Consider the following 17498-nt stretch of genomic DNA (forward strand, 5'->3'; position numbering starts at 1 on the left):
GTCCTGTGTTGTGCCAACAGTGAAGCATCCTGAGACTGCTTTTCAACCGAGGGAGTGGGCTCTCTCGTAATTCTGCCCCAAAAACACTGCCAGGAATGAAGAATGATATCAAAACGTCCAGCAAGAGCAACTTCTTCCGACTATCCACGAGCAGTTTGGTGATGATCCGTGCATTTTCCAGCATGATGGAGCACCGTGTCACAAAGCAAGAGTGATAAAGAAGTGGCTCGAAGATCATAACATTGAAATTTTGTATCTGTGGCCAGGCGACTCCCCGGATCTCAGTCCAACAGAGAACCTGTGGTCAGGCCTCAAAAGGCGAGTGGACAAGCAGAAGAACACAAGAGAACTGATAAGGCAAGAATGGATCAGCATCAGTCAGGATTTGGCCCAGAAGCTAATACCCAGCATGCCAGAGCGAATGAAGAACAAGGGTCAACACTATAAATATTGAATTGTTTTTTGGCCAATAAAAGCCTTTAAAACTTGTGAAATGCTCATCAATGTTTTTCAGTATACCATAGAAAAAATAAGAAAAATAATCAACAAACAAAAGTATAAAACTTTGCAAAACACAAAATTTATGTCACTGCCAACACTTTTGGCCATGACTGTAACGAGTAAACAGCTGACATAGTATTTAAACTGTTATAACATCTTGTCTATTAATCAATCTGGTTTCTGTAAAGGACATACAGTAGCACTACTTCAGCTGTTTTAAATGATATTGTGGAGTGGAGTCCTTAGATAATAAACAACACTGTGCATGTCTTTTTATTGACCTATCAAAGGCCTTCGATACCGTAGACCACAACATATTATTAGATGGGTATAGGACTGAAAATGTTGTGTTATGGTTCACTGTTTATTTAAAGGGTAGAACCAAATGAAAGATTTCTTTGGAGGTTGTTAAGGGAGTCCCACAAGGATCTGTGTTGGGGCCGTTATTATTCCTTATATATATAAATTGTCTTGATTTAAATATTGATAATGCAAGGTTGCATTTTTATGCAGATGATGCTATCGTTTACCGTTAAGCGCCTTCTAAGCAAGAATCTATGGCTTCCTTATAATCTGTTTTTGAAAAAATGCATGTTATTTTCAAATTCTAGAACCTCTTCAGAGAACTCTACTGTCCTTCAAACCTCTCTGGGGAGCCAAATTACCTCAGTGTACAAATATCTGGGTATTATCATTGATAACACGCTACGTTTTGGTCCACACATTAAAAAATGGAAGAAGTTAGGGTTTTACTTTAGAAAGTCATGTGTTTTATTTAATGTGAGGGAAAAATTTGTGTCTGTTACGTTTCTACCGTTTCTCTATTACGGGGATGTAGTTCATCATCATCCCCCCTCTAACCTTCTCTCCTCCTTGGATGCTTTGTACCAAGGTGCTCTGAGATTTATAAGTGTTTGTAAATTTTCAATTCATCATTGTGAATCGTATAAAACAGTTGCATGGCCTTCTTTGAGTATTCAGAGAAAAATGAATTGGCATCTGTTGATAAGGCAGATGCCAATTTTGGGTCATTTGCCATCTTTTCTCTGTTGTCTCATACAAAGGACTTTGTTTGAAATTATTCATTACGTTCTCAATCAAATTATAATCTTAGTGTGCCTCTTGTCAGTAAAACCTCTTTTAAATATGCCGCCACTTCAGATTGGAATCTCCTTCAAAAGGAGATGAAGTTAGAAAACTTGGTGTCTTATAATTAATTTAAGTTTTTATTATGTAATCTAGAGAGCAACTTAATGGTGTGCAATTGTTTTTAACTGGTTTTATTATTGTTTTGTATTGTATGTTGCAACTATATTGTTTTATGTGTTGTTTTGTTTGTAAACTTGGTTGTCTGTCAAAACAGATAAAAACCTCAAAAAGACAAAATAAACTCAAAAAGTCTAAATAAAAAAAATACTCTATATAAAAAAATTTCTTCAATATTCTCAATGTCATTGGCTTCATTTTCATTTAAGCAAATAATTTCACATTTAGATAAATTAAATCTGAGTCCAGAAGCATTAGAGAAAGACCATCCTTTGAGAATAAAGTAGTATCATCAGCTATTGTGAGATTCAAATCTTTCTGTTGAAGATATAAAGGCAACAAAACCATGCAAAATATCAACAGATGTTAGGCTCAAAAGAAAACCCTGACATATTCCATGAAAACTAGGAAACCTTTAACTTCCAATAACCATGTAAAGCATTCTTAATCCCACGTTTGGTTTTTATATTCAGTTTAATTGGTTAGAAAAAGGGGCATATTGTTGAGTGACATCCACCACATATTGCAGAATCGATTGAGAACTCAATCAATTCTAGATTGACAGGTTCGCAAATTATTACTCCAGGTATATTCCTTTATATCTTTATTTTTATTATTTTTAATCTAAAAATTATGGTTAAGTATGCATTATCACCCCACTGCGATTTCTAAATAAATGAGTTTTTTGTTACAGTACCAGGTCAGCATTTGTTCTCAATAAGGCTTTTCTTTAGTAAGATCTCTCAAGCCACAAATATTTATAATATATTATATACAATATTCAATGAGTTAAACTCCAAATCTTGCATTTAGCAAAATAAGAAAAAGTGAAACAAAACGGTCACAGGTTCAACAGATGAGAAAGAGTGAGAGAAACATGAGCAACCTGGATGAATTAACTAGAAAAATAACAGCAACCCACAATTAAATCACAATAGCGTTTCAACTCTATCGATCCGCATGACGTCACTGGCGTGGAACTTCTCGCAGCTCGCGCTTGATTCCGAACGGACGCTTTTGATTCCTTTACGGAAGTTGCTGTTCGTTGTTTACTTAACCGGATTAGAATCGGTTTCCCAGAGTGCAGAATGCGGCTGACGCGTCGCCTGCTGTTCGCTGGCTGTGTTTTGTGGAGTTTGTCGGTCACGGCGGCGATAGAGCCGATCAGCACCAGCATCGCGGTCGGGATGGCCGCGGCTCTCACCGGATTCCTGGCCCGGTATCAGAACGTGCTCTATTACTTCCAGGAGTGCTGCAGACCGGAGTGGATCTCATACAACCAGACAGGTGCGCGAGAGCTTTATTTGTTGTTTCAGAACGCAAGTACGAATGTGTTTATGGTATCCACAATTTCACGAAGAATTATATCCACACATTTATCTTTATTAAAATGAATTAATTCCATGTTGATGCCTGCATTTAAATGACATACAAATAGGCAGCCAAGACATGCATGATTTATTAATATTAAACAGCCGCTTGTATTGATATCCTATTTTCTTTACTGATGTTGCACCTGACACTTATATGATAATAGCTACATGCATCATCTGATATATGCATCTTTATTTGACCCTCTAACTTAAGCACTTCTATTCTATTCTAATTCAACTTTATTATTTATATTTTTTATTTAAAAAAATACTAGCTTTCAATTTTTTTCTGTTCCTTCTACTTGTTTTTCTTTGTGTGTGTGTGTTTATATATATATATACACACACACACACACTTCCGTTCAAAAGTTTGGGATCAGTAAGACTTATGTTTTTTAAAAAAGTCTCTTCTGCTCATCAAGGCTGCATTTATTTGATCAAAAATACAGAAAAAAAAACAGTAATCTTGTAAAATGTTATTACAATATAAAATAATGGTTCCTATTTTAATATCCTTTAAAATATCATTTATTTCTGTAATGCAAACTGAATTTTCAGCATCATGACGCCAGGATAAAGTGTCACATGATCCTTAAGAAATCATTCTAATATGCTGCTTTATTAGTAGATTTATCAATATTGGCAACAGTTGTGCTGCATATTGTTTTGCAAACTACGATACTTTTTTCAGGATTCTTTGATGAATAAAAATTGAAAAGAACAGCATTTATTCAAAATATAATTTTTTTCTAACTAAATAAATATTTTCTATCACTTCTAATAAATTTAACACATCCTTGCTGAATAGAAGTTTTAATTTCTTTCAAAAAAAAAAAAAGAATAAAAATTTACTGACCACAAACTTTTGAACGGTAGTGTATATTGTTAGAAAATATTTCTGTTTTAAATAAATGCTTTTCTTTTGAACTTTTTATTCATCAAAGAATCCTGAAAAAAGTATCACAGGTTCCAAAAAAAAATAAAAAATAAGCAGCCCAACAGTTTGCAGCACTGATAATAAATCAGCATATTAGAATAATTTCTGAAGATCATGTGACACTGAAGACTGAAGTAATGATGCTGAAAATACAGCTTTGCATCACAGGAATAAATTAGATTTTAATGTATATCAAAATAGAAAAACGTTATTTTACATCATAATAATATTTCACAATATTAGATTTTCTCCTGTATTTTTGATTTAAAAAAATGCAGCCTTGATGAGCATAAGAAACTCCTGTAAAAAACATTCAAAATCGTTCTGATCCCAAACTTTTGAATGGTATTGTATATATTCACCTTGCTACGTGTACTGTGTTGGGCTAACCGAGACTTATCATTTGCACTTCTATATTGTTGCTCTTTTGTTAGTTTTGACTGCTTCTGGACCTCATATCTACTGCATTTATGCTATGCACATATAGGCAAGTATAATTGCGCTAATTTTTGTACCCAGACAGCACAAGAAAGTCTGCAAGATGTCTGTTAAAGATCTCTTCATCTGGAAAGCATCTGCTGTGTACAGACAGCTGATAGACGTCTTTAAGATGTCAGTTTCACATCATAAAGAAAACTTTTAAATGTCTGTCCGACATCTGATAGCAAACGTCCTATAGATATTTTGCAGATGAACAAACACACTAAAAAATACATCAAATAGAAATCTCCGTGATGCACGTGTGCTTTCAGGGTTGTGGTGCTGCTTACTGACTTTATATTTATATGAATTAATAATTTATATTATGTATTATACTAGACAAGTCAGCCAAAAAAATTATAACTCATCTACTAATATGTAAATGTGTATTGTAACGCATGGCAAGCACTTGACCCAGTGACCAAAATGCAACAATGTGCGTCATTGAACCGAACGCTGCGCGCATGCGTCATGCGTCGCACGCAAACGACGTCGCTTCTCCCAAGTAGGAAGTGGCGGGGCTGTTGTTTTTCCTTTCGTTTTCCATTTAAAATATCAATGATTTATTGAGTAAAATGAAAGTTCGTCCGCCTCGCGCATGGACCACCGCGCTGCACTGCCTCCTGGTCTCAGGGCTGCTCGTGGAGGCCTTCGAGCCCGTGTCCACCTCGCTGCTGCTGGGGACAGGAGCTGCTGCAGTGCTGGGCAGGAAACTCTATCACTATTTATACGAAACGTGTGATAAGAACTGGCTCAGCTTTAACGCAACAGGTGAACATTTGATCAGTGTTTGTATTATTAGTTCATCCCGTGATGTTTGTGTGCATCATCTCCACAACTTGTACACATTTGTTTCTTTCGTTCGTTATGATCCTGTTGATTTGTTTTTATTTTTTTATTTTTTTAGAATGGCTTTTTAATGCAAAAATTATTTTGTAATTTTTTAAATACTATTTGTTAAAATATTGCAGCCAAAGGTATTAGTTTATTTTCAAATTCTGATTGTAAACAAATACACTTAATAACTGTTGTCTCAATGATTTGTTAATTCGGAGTAATTGTGAATTGAAAACAGCTATATGTGTGATATTTATTTTTCCTTTGTGAACCAGCGTTATTTGTGCATAATTATAGTTTTTAATTAATGTTTTGAATAAGTATTATTTTATCTTTTAATTTTAGTTAAAGTTTTGGTAATTTTGTCTTTTTTTCCTAGTTTATTTTTTTCTTTTAAATATGCCTATATAGTTTTTATTAATTTAAATTTAGTTTCAGTTATTTTATTTTAATTTGAAATGATGCCTTAGCAATTATTTAATTTAATGTATTTTAATAAAGTAATTTGTTTCTTATTCTATTGTAAAATTATAATTTTTAGATGTTAAAAGTTATTTATTTGCATTTTAATTTTCATTAAATTTTTATTGAACTGTAGTGATAATTAAATTTGCATTTTGTGCAAAATGTGTTGTTATATTATTAGACTGGACTTCCTAATGTTTCAAGTAACTAGTTTCAGTTAACTAAACAAGCAAACTTAATTCGTTGTCCAGTGCATACTTAATTAATTAAAGTGCCGATGTTATGTATAAATCACATGATTTCTGTAAATCTGTGCTCTCGTCCACAGGACTGAAGAATGACCTCAACACGAAGCTGTATGGGCAGCACGTCGCTGCTGAGGTCATCATTAAAGCCGTCACTGGCTTCATGAACAACAAAAACCCAAAGAAACCGCTGGTTCTGTCCCTCCACGGCTGGACCGGGACCGGGAAGAACTTCGTGAGCCAAATTATAGCAGAAAATATTTACGAGAAAGGGATGACGAGCAGCTTCGTTCATCTGTTTACAGCGACAGCACACTTTCCCCACGAGGCTCACACTGACACGTACAAGGTAATGAGTTTATATGACATCATATATTTCACCGCACCAACACAGAGCATCCAGTGTGGTGATTAAATCGAATGTTTTGTAGTCATATTTGTACTAAAAGCTTGTTTGTGTGTGTTCAGACCCAGTTACAGGAGTGGATACGAGGGAATGTTTCCATCTGCCCGCGTTCAATGTTCATCTTTGATGAAATGGATAAAATGCATCCCGGGCTGATCGACAGTATTAAACCTTACCTGGACTTCTATGACAACCTGAACGGAGTGTCGTACAGACAGGCCATCTTCATCTTCCTCAGGTGTTTCTCTAAATCTGTAATTAATGCAAACAGTCACTAGTCATCAGTGTTTATTGTGCTTGACGGCTGGGCGATAGATACAGACATAAAAATCTCAAAAAAATCAAACAGATTTAAGTTGATTTTATTAATGTTTTCTGAGGAAAGACAGACATAAATAGTGTTGAAAGCCAAAATATTAAATGTTATTCACGGAGTAATTCACTATTTTGTAGAGAGGGATCAAAATTACAATTTTCACCTGAGATTTGGAGCCAAATTAAAGTAATTAAAAAAAATGACTTTAGAAATATTTCAGCAGCATGTTATATTTGACACAGAGATTGGTCGTCTGTTAGTAAAACCTGTTGACTTTAGCAGTATTTGTTGCATTAAATGCCAGTGGTGACGGTTCAAAAATAGAAAAATAGCACTTTTTTCCAAAGTTTGTGTGCGTGTAACTCAAGAAGTATTAAAGATCTCGTAATATCCTATTATATTTGGATTCTTGATAAACTTTTCTTTCAGTATTTCCATTTTTAAGGCCCTGTATCGTTCATTTACAGAGATATTGGGACTTCAATGTGGCTCCAAGAGCAAACTGTGACATTGAACAGTAATCAAAAACCAAATGCATTCAGCTGATACTTCTTTCTTTCAAAGAGGAATGACTGAAGAACAAATAATGTTGAAACTAAAGCTACGTCTCGTTTCCCTCGGTCAGAAACAATTGCATATGACATACCCGTCTGAGAGACAAAAAGGTTATTTTTCTGACGTTTGCATTCCTGTAAAGGATGAATTATTAAAAATATCGCAATATCCTTTTAGATTCGGGTCCCTAAGGAATGTTTCTTTTGGAATCGTCAATTTTAAGGCCCAGAGATTTGGGGATGTCAATGCAGCTCCGTGTTCAATAGTTGAAAACTAAATATGGCATATATATATATATATCTGAACAGCTTCTATAGCCTGCGTGTTTTTGTTTTGACAGCAATGCCGGGGGTGAGAACATCGTTCAGGTGGCTCTGGATTTCTGGAGGGAGGCTAGAGAACGAGAGGAGATCCAGCTGAAGGATCTAGAGACGGCACTTTCACTGTCTGTCTTCAACAACAAAAACAGTACGTCTCGTTTCTCCTTCATATTTGCTGGTATATGCAGCAGAAAATCTCTCGGATCAGTGCATTTACAGTCATTTTGTTCATCAGTCTGGACTGCAATTTGCTGACGGTTTCCATTGTCTGCAGGTGGTTTCTGGCACACTAGTTTAATCGATAAGAACCTGGTGGATTTCTTCGTGCCGTTCCTTCCTCTGGAGTACAAGCACATCATTCAGTGCGGTTTGGCTGAGATGGTCTCCAAGGGTCACGCCCCAGATAAAGAAGTGGTTGAAACCATGGCCCGCGACCTGAACTACTTCCCTAAAGAGGAGCGTGTCTTCTCCATGCAGGGCTGCAAGGTTATTCCCAGCAGACTGGACTTCTATATTTGATCACGAGGGGAAAAACAACAAAGACTCGAGACACCAAACCTGTCATCTTCTGTGTGCTTTATTTCACAGAACTGCAATCGAAGGAATTGCAGATTTGCTCCTCAGACTGAATGTTTTTAACTCAATCACAGTTGTTTTAAACACTTGTGGAGACTGTTTTATTCATGTCGGAGCAGCTGCTGAAGTCCTTGATCTCAAGGGCGTTTCGGTTTAAGATGATGAAGTTGCAGAGGAAGCTTTTTATTAAATGACTGCACATTGTAGAGCTCCTAAAACACTGGCTGTCAGCGATTTCATAATGATCTGTATTAATTATCGTGAAGGGAAAAGTTCATTTGCCTTTGTCTTGAAATATCAGATACATTTCTGCCTTTTTTTTTTTTTTTTTTTTTAATGTCAGGGTAAGTTGCGGATGAAGAACTTGAATCTCATTTTGATCACTGAAACTTAAGAGCATTTGTTTTTCCAATGCATCACTGTCAGGATTCATGTTTGTGTTGTGGATATGTGCCACTGGTTCTGATTGAAGCGTTTGTTGAGTGAGTCAGTGCCTGTTTATCTTACAAGAGTTCAGAATACAGCCGATGAACACTCTTTTTATTATTATTAATTATTCTGCATTATTTAATGATCTGGTTTGAACATTTTCAGAGATGAGATTTAATTTTGAGATGAGCCAAGATAAAATACTTGAAGGATATTATCTACATATTGATTTTGATAAAGCTTTATGATCTAAACAGACTCTATTTGTCTTGAGGATTTTATTATTGTACACTTTTACAAATTCAATTACGGATTCTAGAAATGAACAAAGTATAAAAATGTCTCCAGTGTAGAATTATAAACAAAAAGTATTTGTGACTTTATCTCAAAATACATTTTTTCTTGCAAATGCAAGACGATTGTGAGAAAAAAAAGTTACTATTACATTTTTTTTTTTTAATCCCATGCCAAAACAGGCTTCTATACTAACTAGAGTATCACATTTTTATTACAAAGTTCTATGCAATTAAATATTTTTGAGCAGAGCAAAACTAAAAATGTATATTATTTGCAAAAAGAAGAAAATAAAGATCCTTTTCTGGAAATCACAATTTTGAAAAATGTCCTGATATTTCCAGGTATACTAAGAATAAATGAGCTTATGAACTCGGCCAATAATTAAACATGCCAATAACAATTTGTAATAATAAAATCAGAATTTGTTGGACTTGTAGACTTTCCTTTCAGTGCCATATCCATCACATAAAGGTTCAATAGAGCACAATGTAACTTAGTCTGTAAATGATTAGTTTTTATGGCATCTGAATGATTAAATGGCAGGTGTGAAGTGTAAATATAGCAACGCCATCATAGAGAAACAATTGAAACATTTTTTAGAATAAAAAAAAACAACTTTAATAATAAAAAAAACATCACTTTACCACATATCAACATTTTACCTCCACAAACTCTACCATGGACCTCCATCAACTCTCTCTTCAAGTCATCTTTTCTTATGACTTCCAAGATGATTTCTGATGTGAATAACAGTATTTCACATTAGCACCGCACTCGGAGGCACAGTCCTATATCAAACGTTTCAGGTTTCCATTATACAAGCAAAACGGCGTTAATGCAACCATCGTTTTCTGGGTTATTTGTCACCTGGGCGTATTTACCTGAAACACAAGATTATATCTCAGTCTTTCGTTCTGCAAAACACGTTTTTGAGCAAAAAGGGAACACTCACCCCAAATGACTTTCCCGCCCTGCGTGACCAATCCAAGCTCACTGACGTTGACCTCAATGACCGTTCCCTTGGTGATGACCCCTAGTGTGGTGTAGAGGGAGGAGGACGGGTTCTTCTTCACGCCCAGGATGGGCAAACAGAAGGTGGCCTTCAGTTCAGGATGAGTGACGTGTGCCTTCTTAAACCTCAGACCCTGTAGACATTAAAATCACAACTCCATTTATATCTACATCAAAATATAGTAACATTTTTTAAAATAAAAAAAAATGTATATATTTTGTTAAAAACGTTACTTTTTTTTTTTTAAATACAATGTATCTTTAAATTTTATTAAAATATTTGTTTACTTTAAAATTAGGTTCCATTTGTTAACGAACTAACCATGAAAATCATTCTAAATTATTTACTAATACATTATTAAAAGCTGTATCTGTTTTTATTATTTGATGGACCTGAGCTAACATGCTGACAATGAACAACTGTATTTTTATTAACGAAGATTAATACCGTAACACACATATTGCTCACTGTTAAGTTAATTTTAATGCATTAACTAAAGATAACTAATGGGATCTTATTGTGAAGTGTTAACAAATATTTACATATTATAATACATTCTATATTCACAATGTATTTTTATTTATTTATTTAATAGTGACTTGACAAATGTATACCAGAATCACACTGGGGGAAAAAATGATTTATAAAAAAAAAAAAAAAAAAAAAAAATAAAAACAGATATAAAAAATGAAGTTATATAAACAAAAAAAAAATAATTAAATAAAAATAAAAACACTAAAAAAAAAATCATCATCAAAATAATCATCATTATTAATAATTATAATTATAAATTAAAGTTTTAAGGTAACTAATGGGATCTTATTGTGAAGTGTTAACAAATATTTACATATTATAATACATTCTATATTCACAATGTATTTTTATTTATTTATTTATTTATTTATTTAATAGTGACTTGACAAATGTATACCAGAACCACACTGGGGGAAAAATTATTAATTAAATAATAATAATAATAATAATAATAATAATAAATTAATAGAAAAAATGAAGTTATATAATCAAAACAATAATAATTAAAGTTTTTTAAAAATACTAAAAAGTAAATCTTTCTTAAAATAATTATATAATTATTAAAACAGTAATAATTAAAGTTCTTTTGTGAAGTAATAAAAATAGTTACATCTTTCTACATTCTAATATTCACATCATTATTATTATTTATTTATTTTTAAGTACAGTAATAAGGTAAGAACCACACTGGGGGAAAAATATTGTGAAATAATAATAATAATAAATATTTACAAATTATAATAAAATTCTATATAATCAAAACAATGTAATTTTAGTTTTTTATTTACTAAAAAGTAAATATTTTTTAATAGTGACTTGACAAATTATTATGTTTACCAATAATCACAATGGGGGTGAAGTGTTAAAAATATTTACATATTTATAATACATTCTATATTCACAATAATTTTATTTATTTATTTAATTAGTAGTAACAAATGTAGACCAGAATTAAGTTATAATTAAAAAATCAAAACAATAATAATTAAAGTTTAATTAAAGTTTTTAAAAAATACTAAAAAGTAAATCTTTCTTAAAATAAGCATCATTATTATTATTATTATTTTTAAGTACAGTAATATAAATGAATGTTTTGGTCTCACTCAGGGTATTATTTTGATCTATACTGCCCAGCTTGAGAGTACGTGTGTGATATTTTACCATAGGTCTGATGAAGCGCTCATATTTGGGCGGTTTGCGTGTGAATCCGTCTCCTACGAAACAGACTTTGGTCACCATCCTCTTCCAGGCCTTTTTCTGTCTCTTTCCTGTTCGGATGACCTTCAGAACCTCGGTTTCGCCCTGGGCTCGGACCTTCGGTAGAGGAACCTCCCACTTTCCCTAAAGAGGCACACACATCGAAAATCAAAAGGCAACATGTCATTGGAATATGCAAACAGATTGACTGTAATGTGTCACGCTACTAAACGAGACGGGATAATTAATGAGGAAAAGACAAAAAGGAAGGATGGGACTTGTCAAGTTTTATATTTAAACATCAAAATATAAATAAAACCGTCTAGCTTTGATATATTCCCTCCAAATGTGTTGTTTTTTTGCTCGGCTACAACAGAACCAACATTAACTCTTACTGATAAAAGATTAAAATAATAAAGATTTGTTAATGTTAATGAAAGAAGTCTCTTGTGCTCTCCGAGGCTGCATTTATTTGATCAAAGATACCGTAAAAACTTTAATATTGTGAAATATTATTACAATTTAAAATAACTATTTTTTATGTGAATATATGTTAAGATGCAATTTATTCCTGTGAATTAAAGCTGTATTTTCAGCATCATTACTCCAGTCTTCAGTGTCACATGATCCTTCTAATACCATTCAAGCGAGATTGAATATTTTTACTGTAAGAGCAGAAATCTGTGGTCTGATTGGATACTTACAGCTTTCTCTTTCCTCTTCTGTTTGATCATGTTGGACAGAACCTTGGCGCGTGATTGGCCCTCTCTGTCCAGCAGGTAAGCTGGCACCGCCCCTTCTGGTGTCTTGTCATCATCCTTCTGTTTGCTCTTCCTCTGCTCGTGCATCTTAATGCTGTCACACAAATAATCATGCAACAGTTCATTCAGATCATTCCCGCCTGAATTCTGACCAGAGTGCAAGTAAAACTCACGTCTTCTTCATCTGGATCTTCTCGGCGTGTCTCTGTTTGTGGTAGAGTTTGGCTTTGAGGCCGATCATCTTTCTGGCTTTGTGCGATCTCTCGTGCACCTCGCGGCTCTCCTTCTTCCTCTTCCTCTCGTGGTGGTCCAGACGGTAGCCATGCCGCTTGCGGTGTAACTCGATGTGCTCGTTCTGCGGCTGTACACACACACACACACACACACACACACACACACACACAGAATCGTCTGAAAACTCCAAGTTCAACTACATCTCAATATTTACTGATATATTCTCAAATTAAACTTACTTGTATTACTGATCATTAATTGTTTTCCCAAATATGAATCTACGATGATCATATAACTGAACTTACGGAGTCTACTTTTTTCAGACATGGGAAATATGACTGTATGAAAGTGAAAGTGACGTGACATACAGCCAAGTATGGTGACCCGTACTCGGAATTTGTGCTCTGCTTTTAACCCATCCAAAGTGCACACACACAGCAGTGAACACACACACACACTCTGAACACACACCCGGAGCAGTGTGCAGCCATTTATGCTGCAGCGCCTGGGGAGCAGTTGGGGGTTCGGTGCCTTGCTCAAGGGCACCTCAGTCGTGGTATTGAGGGTGGAGAGAGCCCGCTGTACATTCACTCCCCCCACCCATATGTTTAAACGGCCCGAGACTCGAACTCACAACCCTTGGATTTCAAGTCCAACTCTCTAACCATTAGGCCACGACTTCCCCTGTATGCAACAAGTGTTGTGCATCACAAATCAAAGTACAAACAAATAGTTACATATAAACAAATAAAGATAGCATGCGAATGTGGCTCACTGGGGTTTGTAATATCAATATCAGATGATAAACACATATTAAGTGCTGCTTTAATAGTTATGACTCTTAATTCTTGCATCATTTAACTAATGTATACATATATATATATATATATAAAAGCTACTATAGTTTACTAAAAAAAAGTGTTACTTAAAATAAAATGAATGTTTATTTAGTTTAACCAGATGCACTAAAACAACTAAACATAAAACTGAAATAAAAAAATAATAAAAACTATATACACATCTTTAAAAAAAAAAGAGATAAAAATGTCAAAAACACACAATAAATGTACTAAATGTTTCATTAAAATTAAACCAAAAAAATATAAAATATTTACATTAAATATTTTATAACATTATATACACGTGTATTTATTTAGTATATTTTATTGTATATTATAATGAAGATATATTACATATATTTACATATATACGGTTACTATGTATTATATACTATATATTATTATATTTATATTGAATATAAAATATATAGAATGTAAAAAAATTGATATTTAACGTTATATATGTATGCGTGCATGCATTTATATTATTCTTTTTATGGAGAGACAATTTTAAAAATATACTTTCTCAATAACAAACACCATATATTGTTTTGTAGTGTGTACAGTAGTTACGTATGAAATATATAAATGAAAACTATTTCGCGCACAGTACTAAACACACACAGCCACATGTCAGGCAGACTCGCACTAAACAAAGCCTTTCTTTCACACGACGCTGGCAGCAGCTTCTTCTTACCATGCTGTGTTCTGTGGTGCTGAGGGGTTATAGAGCTGTCACGCGTCGTTTAATGCGCTGTTAGCTGTTTAGCTCTGATATTTTGATGCTTTTATTTAAGGCTCGAGCTCGCGATGTTCTTCACTCAGAGCCTGTTCTGTAGAGGAAGCGCGTCTGCCAAATCCGTCCGTCTAAACACGTCTGCAAAACTCCGCGTGGTTTTTCTATTAATTCTTTACGTCTGTTGTGAAAATAAATATATGAAATAAAAGTTTATTAACGTAGGAATTAATCCACGTTGTGCTAAATACAAGTTGATTCAATGTTTGCGAAGGAGCGTTAGGAACTAAATATTTAGAATCTTTGTTCCCTCGAGGATCGTTTTAGGTGTAACACACAAATAACAGCATGGCTGATGAACCTCCAGCGAAGATAAACAAACCGAATAAACTTTCAAATAAAGCGGTTTGAACTTATTTTGTGTTTTTTATACCCCTGTGTTCGTTATACATTTAAAATGATGAAAAAATTACGTTATCACCAGGATGTTTTGTGTCATATTTATGGTCTAAAAGCTCTGTTTATGCCAGTTTAATATCACGTGTTTGTAATGTTTCTGTTTGTAGGGCGAAGAGAGAATAAACTGGAGGATATGGAAAGAACAAAGTAAGGGACAAAGTTAAAATGTTCTACGCTTGTGATGTAAATGAAAGAATTACAGCATAACTTACTTAAAACGCAGATAAATATCAGATGTCACATGAATCACAGACGTTTTGATCATTTAGAGGCTTTAGATACTCGTATATTAAATATAATATTGTAGTGCTGAATTCATAACTGCTGTCTGTGTTTTCATCCTCAGAGAAAGAAGAGAAGAGGCGATGCAAAGAGAGCAAACTCATCCAACAGCTGGAGAAGCAGAAGAGAGAAGAGGAGAATAAGCAGCAGATTCAGCAGGAAGAGAAGGAAAGTAAAGGTGAGTTAAGAGCACACTACCATGCAGTATGTGTACTAGATTGTGTACATCCCACTATACTATACAAGGGGTTTTCAATCTTTTAGATGCCATAAACTCACAAATATGATCATGCTTTGGGAGGGACCACCATCGTACAATTTAAAAGGCAACTATAGTTTCATAAGAGAAAAAAAAGGTATATAAATGTTACATAATTACGTTTTATTTCCTAATCACTATAGTATTGTTATGTATTTATTAATTTCATTTTTATAATTATTTATTCATGGTAATGATTAAAAAAAATGCATCTGATTTTTTAAATTTATTTTCTTTCTTTAATTCTTGCTTTTCTTTCTTTCCATTTTTTTATACTGTTTTTCCACAGACTCCAGTTCTGTACTTCATACTGTACTATACAGTGTATACATCATAATTAAACAAAACTAAAAACATTAAATATAAATAGACGTTAACTGAAATAAAATATTTAAAAAAAAAATTATTTGAGCTTTTTGCCAACCCAACATTTCTTATTCTCATTTAGTGAAAATATACCAAATGTGATATTAAATAATACCGATATACAAAAATAACTAAAACTTAATACAAATATATAATACACATATTTAAAAAAAATACACCCATCAAAATTACTAAAGCTTTAACTAAAATTAAAATGGAACACAAAATAATAATCAAAACATTAATAGAAACTATAATAGTATATCAAAGATACTAAAACAACACTGGTATGATCTAATGGACAAAAACTCCTACATGTTCCTCGATCAAAATTAAAGTTCAGAGGTGACTGCGTATTTTCGGTAGCTGCCCCAAGACTTTGGAATAATTTGCCAGTGTCTTTGCGACAATAATCATTAAGAAGCAGCTAAAAACATATTTTTTCATTAGCCTTTGATCAGGGATGAGTGCTGAGGTATTGTCGCTGTATTGTTTTGTATGTTGTGTATTGATGTTGTTGTTGTTTTTTTTATGGTCATTTATTATTTGCTATTAATTGAACTTACTGTACAGCACTTAAGTCAACTTGGTTGTTTTATTAGGTGCTTTATAAATAGTTGGAGTTGGTACTATATATATATATATATATATATATATATATATATGGTACTATATTACAAAGGTTGTACTTTCTTCGCCAGCTAAGGGAGTTTAACCTGCCACAGGAGCTGCTGAAACAGTTCTACTCAGCCGTCATTGAGTCTGTACTGTGCACTTCAATAACTGTCTGGTTTGGTTCAGCTACAGACTACAGAGAACAGAGAACGTTTGGGACTGCTGAAAGGATTATTGGTGCCCCCCTGCCCACCATTCAAGAACTGTATACATCCAGAGTGAGGAAAAGGGCTCAGAAAATCACTCTGGATCCCTCACATCCAAGTTACCCCCTTTTTGAACTTTTTCCATCTGGCCGGCGCTTCAGAGCCGCAAATACCAGGACAGCCAGGCACAAGAACAATTTCTTCCCCCAGGCAATCTACCTCATGAACAGTTAAATGTTCCCCATTTATGCAATAAAAATGTGCAATATCCTTATATTTATTTGTTACCCCTCCATCCTAGTATATCCCTGCATCTTACTCAATCCTATTCTATTATCATCTATAGCACAACACTTAATAAACTTAAAAATTTTCAAATTTTTTTTGTTTTTTACTTTTTGACTCTCTGTTTACCTCAATCTAATGGAAGCTTAATAATCTTATATACATACTAAAATATTCAAAAACTCAATTAACTCACTTCCGAACCTTATTTTAATACGTCAGGAGCGTTGAGGGAGAGTTCAGAGGCGTTGGGCACAGTGAGTGCTGTCGCAATCACATTTCACACGCATCTTGCAAAACCTCCACATTTACACATTTAGCAATCACAAATCACACTTAAAACGTGTGTGTGTCAGGTCAGGTTTAGTATTGTATCTGTCGTGTGTGGCTATCTGCGGAAATCTGGATTCACCGAAGCATAAAGACCTGCAGTTTGCAAATGAGGGGAAGGTGTTAAATGTGTGAAAATGTGCTCACCCTCAGGCCATTCAAAATGAGGGGAAGGTGTATCACAAAATGTAGATGAGTTTGTTTCGCATGTTTTGGAGAAATGTAGCATGAGGTTGGTCACCAATTTCTGCAGTGAACTGGGGTCAGAATGAGAGTCCAAACGCAAAAAACATCAAGTTTCCACACCACTCCAGTCCATATAGTTCACCAAACTTTGTCAGTAACGGCACCCCATTCACTGCTCTAGAGGATCCATTGGT

General features: G+C 34.0%; 3 protein-coding genes across 4 annotated transcripts; 2 read left to right on the plus strand and 1 right to left on the minus strand.

Annotated features, from left to right (window-relative positions):
- The first annotated feature begins 2732 nt into the window (after positions 1-2732).
- Positions 2733-8964, plus strand: LOC109045901 (torsin-1A-like). 2 transcript variants are annotated; one of them, XM_019063715.2, is made up of 5 exons: positions 2733-3054; positions 6188-6453; positions 6573-6748; positions 7722-7849; positions 7976-8964. In XM_019063715.2, the coding sequence occupies exons 1-5, from the start codon at positions 2856-2858 to the stop codon at positions 8218-8220; spliced, it is 1014 nt and encodes a 337-aa protein (XP_018919260.1). In that variant the 5' UTR covers positions 2733-2855; the 3' UTR covers positions 8221-8964. The 2 variants fall into 2 exon arrangements, with proteins under 2 accessions (XP_018919260.1, XP_042634483.1); XM_042778549.1 differs by lacking the exon at positions 2733-3054 and adding an exon at positions 5024-5328.
- A 717-nt stretch (positions 8965-9681) lies between these two features.
- Positions 9682-14461, minus strand: LOC109045903 (ribosome biogenesis protein NSA2 homolog). Its single transcript, XM_019063717.2, has 6 exons — positions 14278-14461; positions 12681-12868; positions 12451-12601; positions 11711-11890; positions 9956-10148; positions 9682-9884 (listed from the first exon to the last, which is right to left on the minus strand). Exons 1-6 carry the CDS (start codon positions 14278-14280, stop codon positions 9817-9819), a joined length of 783 nt encoding a protein of 260 aa, XP_018919262.1. The 5' UTR covers positions 14281-14461; the 3' UTR covers positions 9682-9816.
- Positions 14462-14649: 188 nt separating this feature from the next.
- On the plus strand, positions 14650-17108 carry LOC109045902 (putative methyltransferase C9orf114). Its single transcript, XM_042711364.1, has 4 exons — positions 14650-14721; positions 14883-14922; positions 15122-15235; positions 17011-17108. The coding sequence occupies exons 1-4, from the start codon at positions 14665-14667 to the stop codon at positions 17106-17108; spliced, it is 309 nt and encodes a 102-aa protein (XP_042567298.1). The 5' UTR covers positions 14650-14664.
- The last annotated feature ends 390 nt before the right edge of the window (positions 17109-17498 follow it).

The sequence above is a fragment of the Cyprinus carpio genome, chromosome A21 (assembly GCF_018340385.1).
Source record: "Cyprinus carpio isolate SPL01 chromosome A21, ASM1834038v1, whole genome shotgun sequence".
Taxonomy (NCBI): Eukaryota; Metazoa; Chordata; class Actinopteri; order Cypriniformes; family Cyprinidae; genus Cyprinus; species Cyprinus carpio.

Excerpts from the sequence above, each read along its gene's own strand:
- LOC109045902 (XM_042711364.1), top strand. The coding sequence starts at position 14,665 with ATGGCTGATGAACCTCCAGCGAAGATAAACAAACCGAATAAACTTTCA. Across the intron at positions 14,722-14,882 it reads ATAAACTTTCAAATAAAGCG|GGCGAAGAGAGAATAAACTG; the intron begins GTTTGAACTTAT and ends TTCTGTTTGTAG. Across the intron at positions 15,236-17,010 it reads GGAAGAGAAGGAAAGTAAAG|GAGCGTTGAGGGAGAGTTCA; the intron begins GTGAGTTAAGAG and ends TTAATACGTCAG.
- LOC109045903 (XM_019063717.2), bottom strand. Across the intron at positions 11,891-12,450 it reads AGAAGAGGAAAGAGAAAGCT|GGAAAGTGGGAGGTTCCTCT; the intron begins GTAAGTATCCAA and ends GTGCCTCTTTAG. Across the intron at positions 10,149-11,710 it reads AGCGCTTCATCAGACCTATG|GGTCTGAGGTTTAAGAAGGC; the intron begins GTAAAATATCAC and ends TAATGTCTACAG.
- LOC109045901 (XM_019063715.2), top strand. The coding sequence starts at position 2,856 with ATGCGGCTGACGCGTCGCCTGCTGTTCGCTGGCTGTGTTTTGTGGAGT. Across the intron at positions 6,454-6,572 it reads CTCACACTGACACGTACAAG|ACCCAGTTACAGGAGTGGAT; the intron begins GTAATGAGTTTA and ends GTGTGTGTTCAG. Across the intron at positions 6,749-7,721 it reads GCCATCTTCATCTTCCTCAG|CAATGCCGGGGGTGAGAACA; the intron begins GTGTTTCTCTAA and ends TTGTTTTGACAG.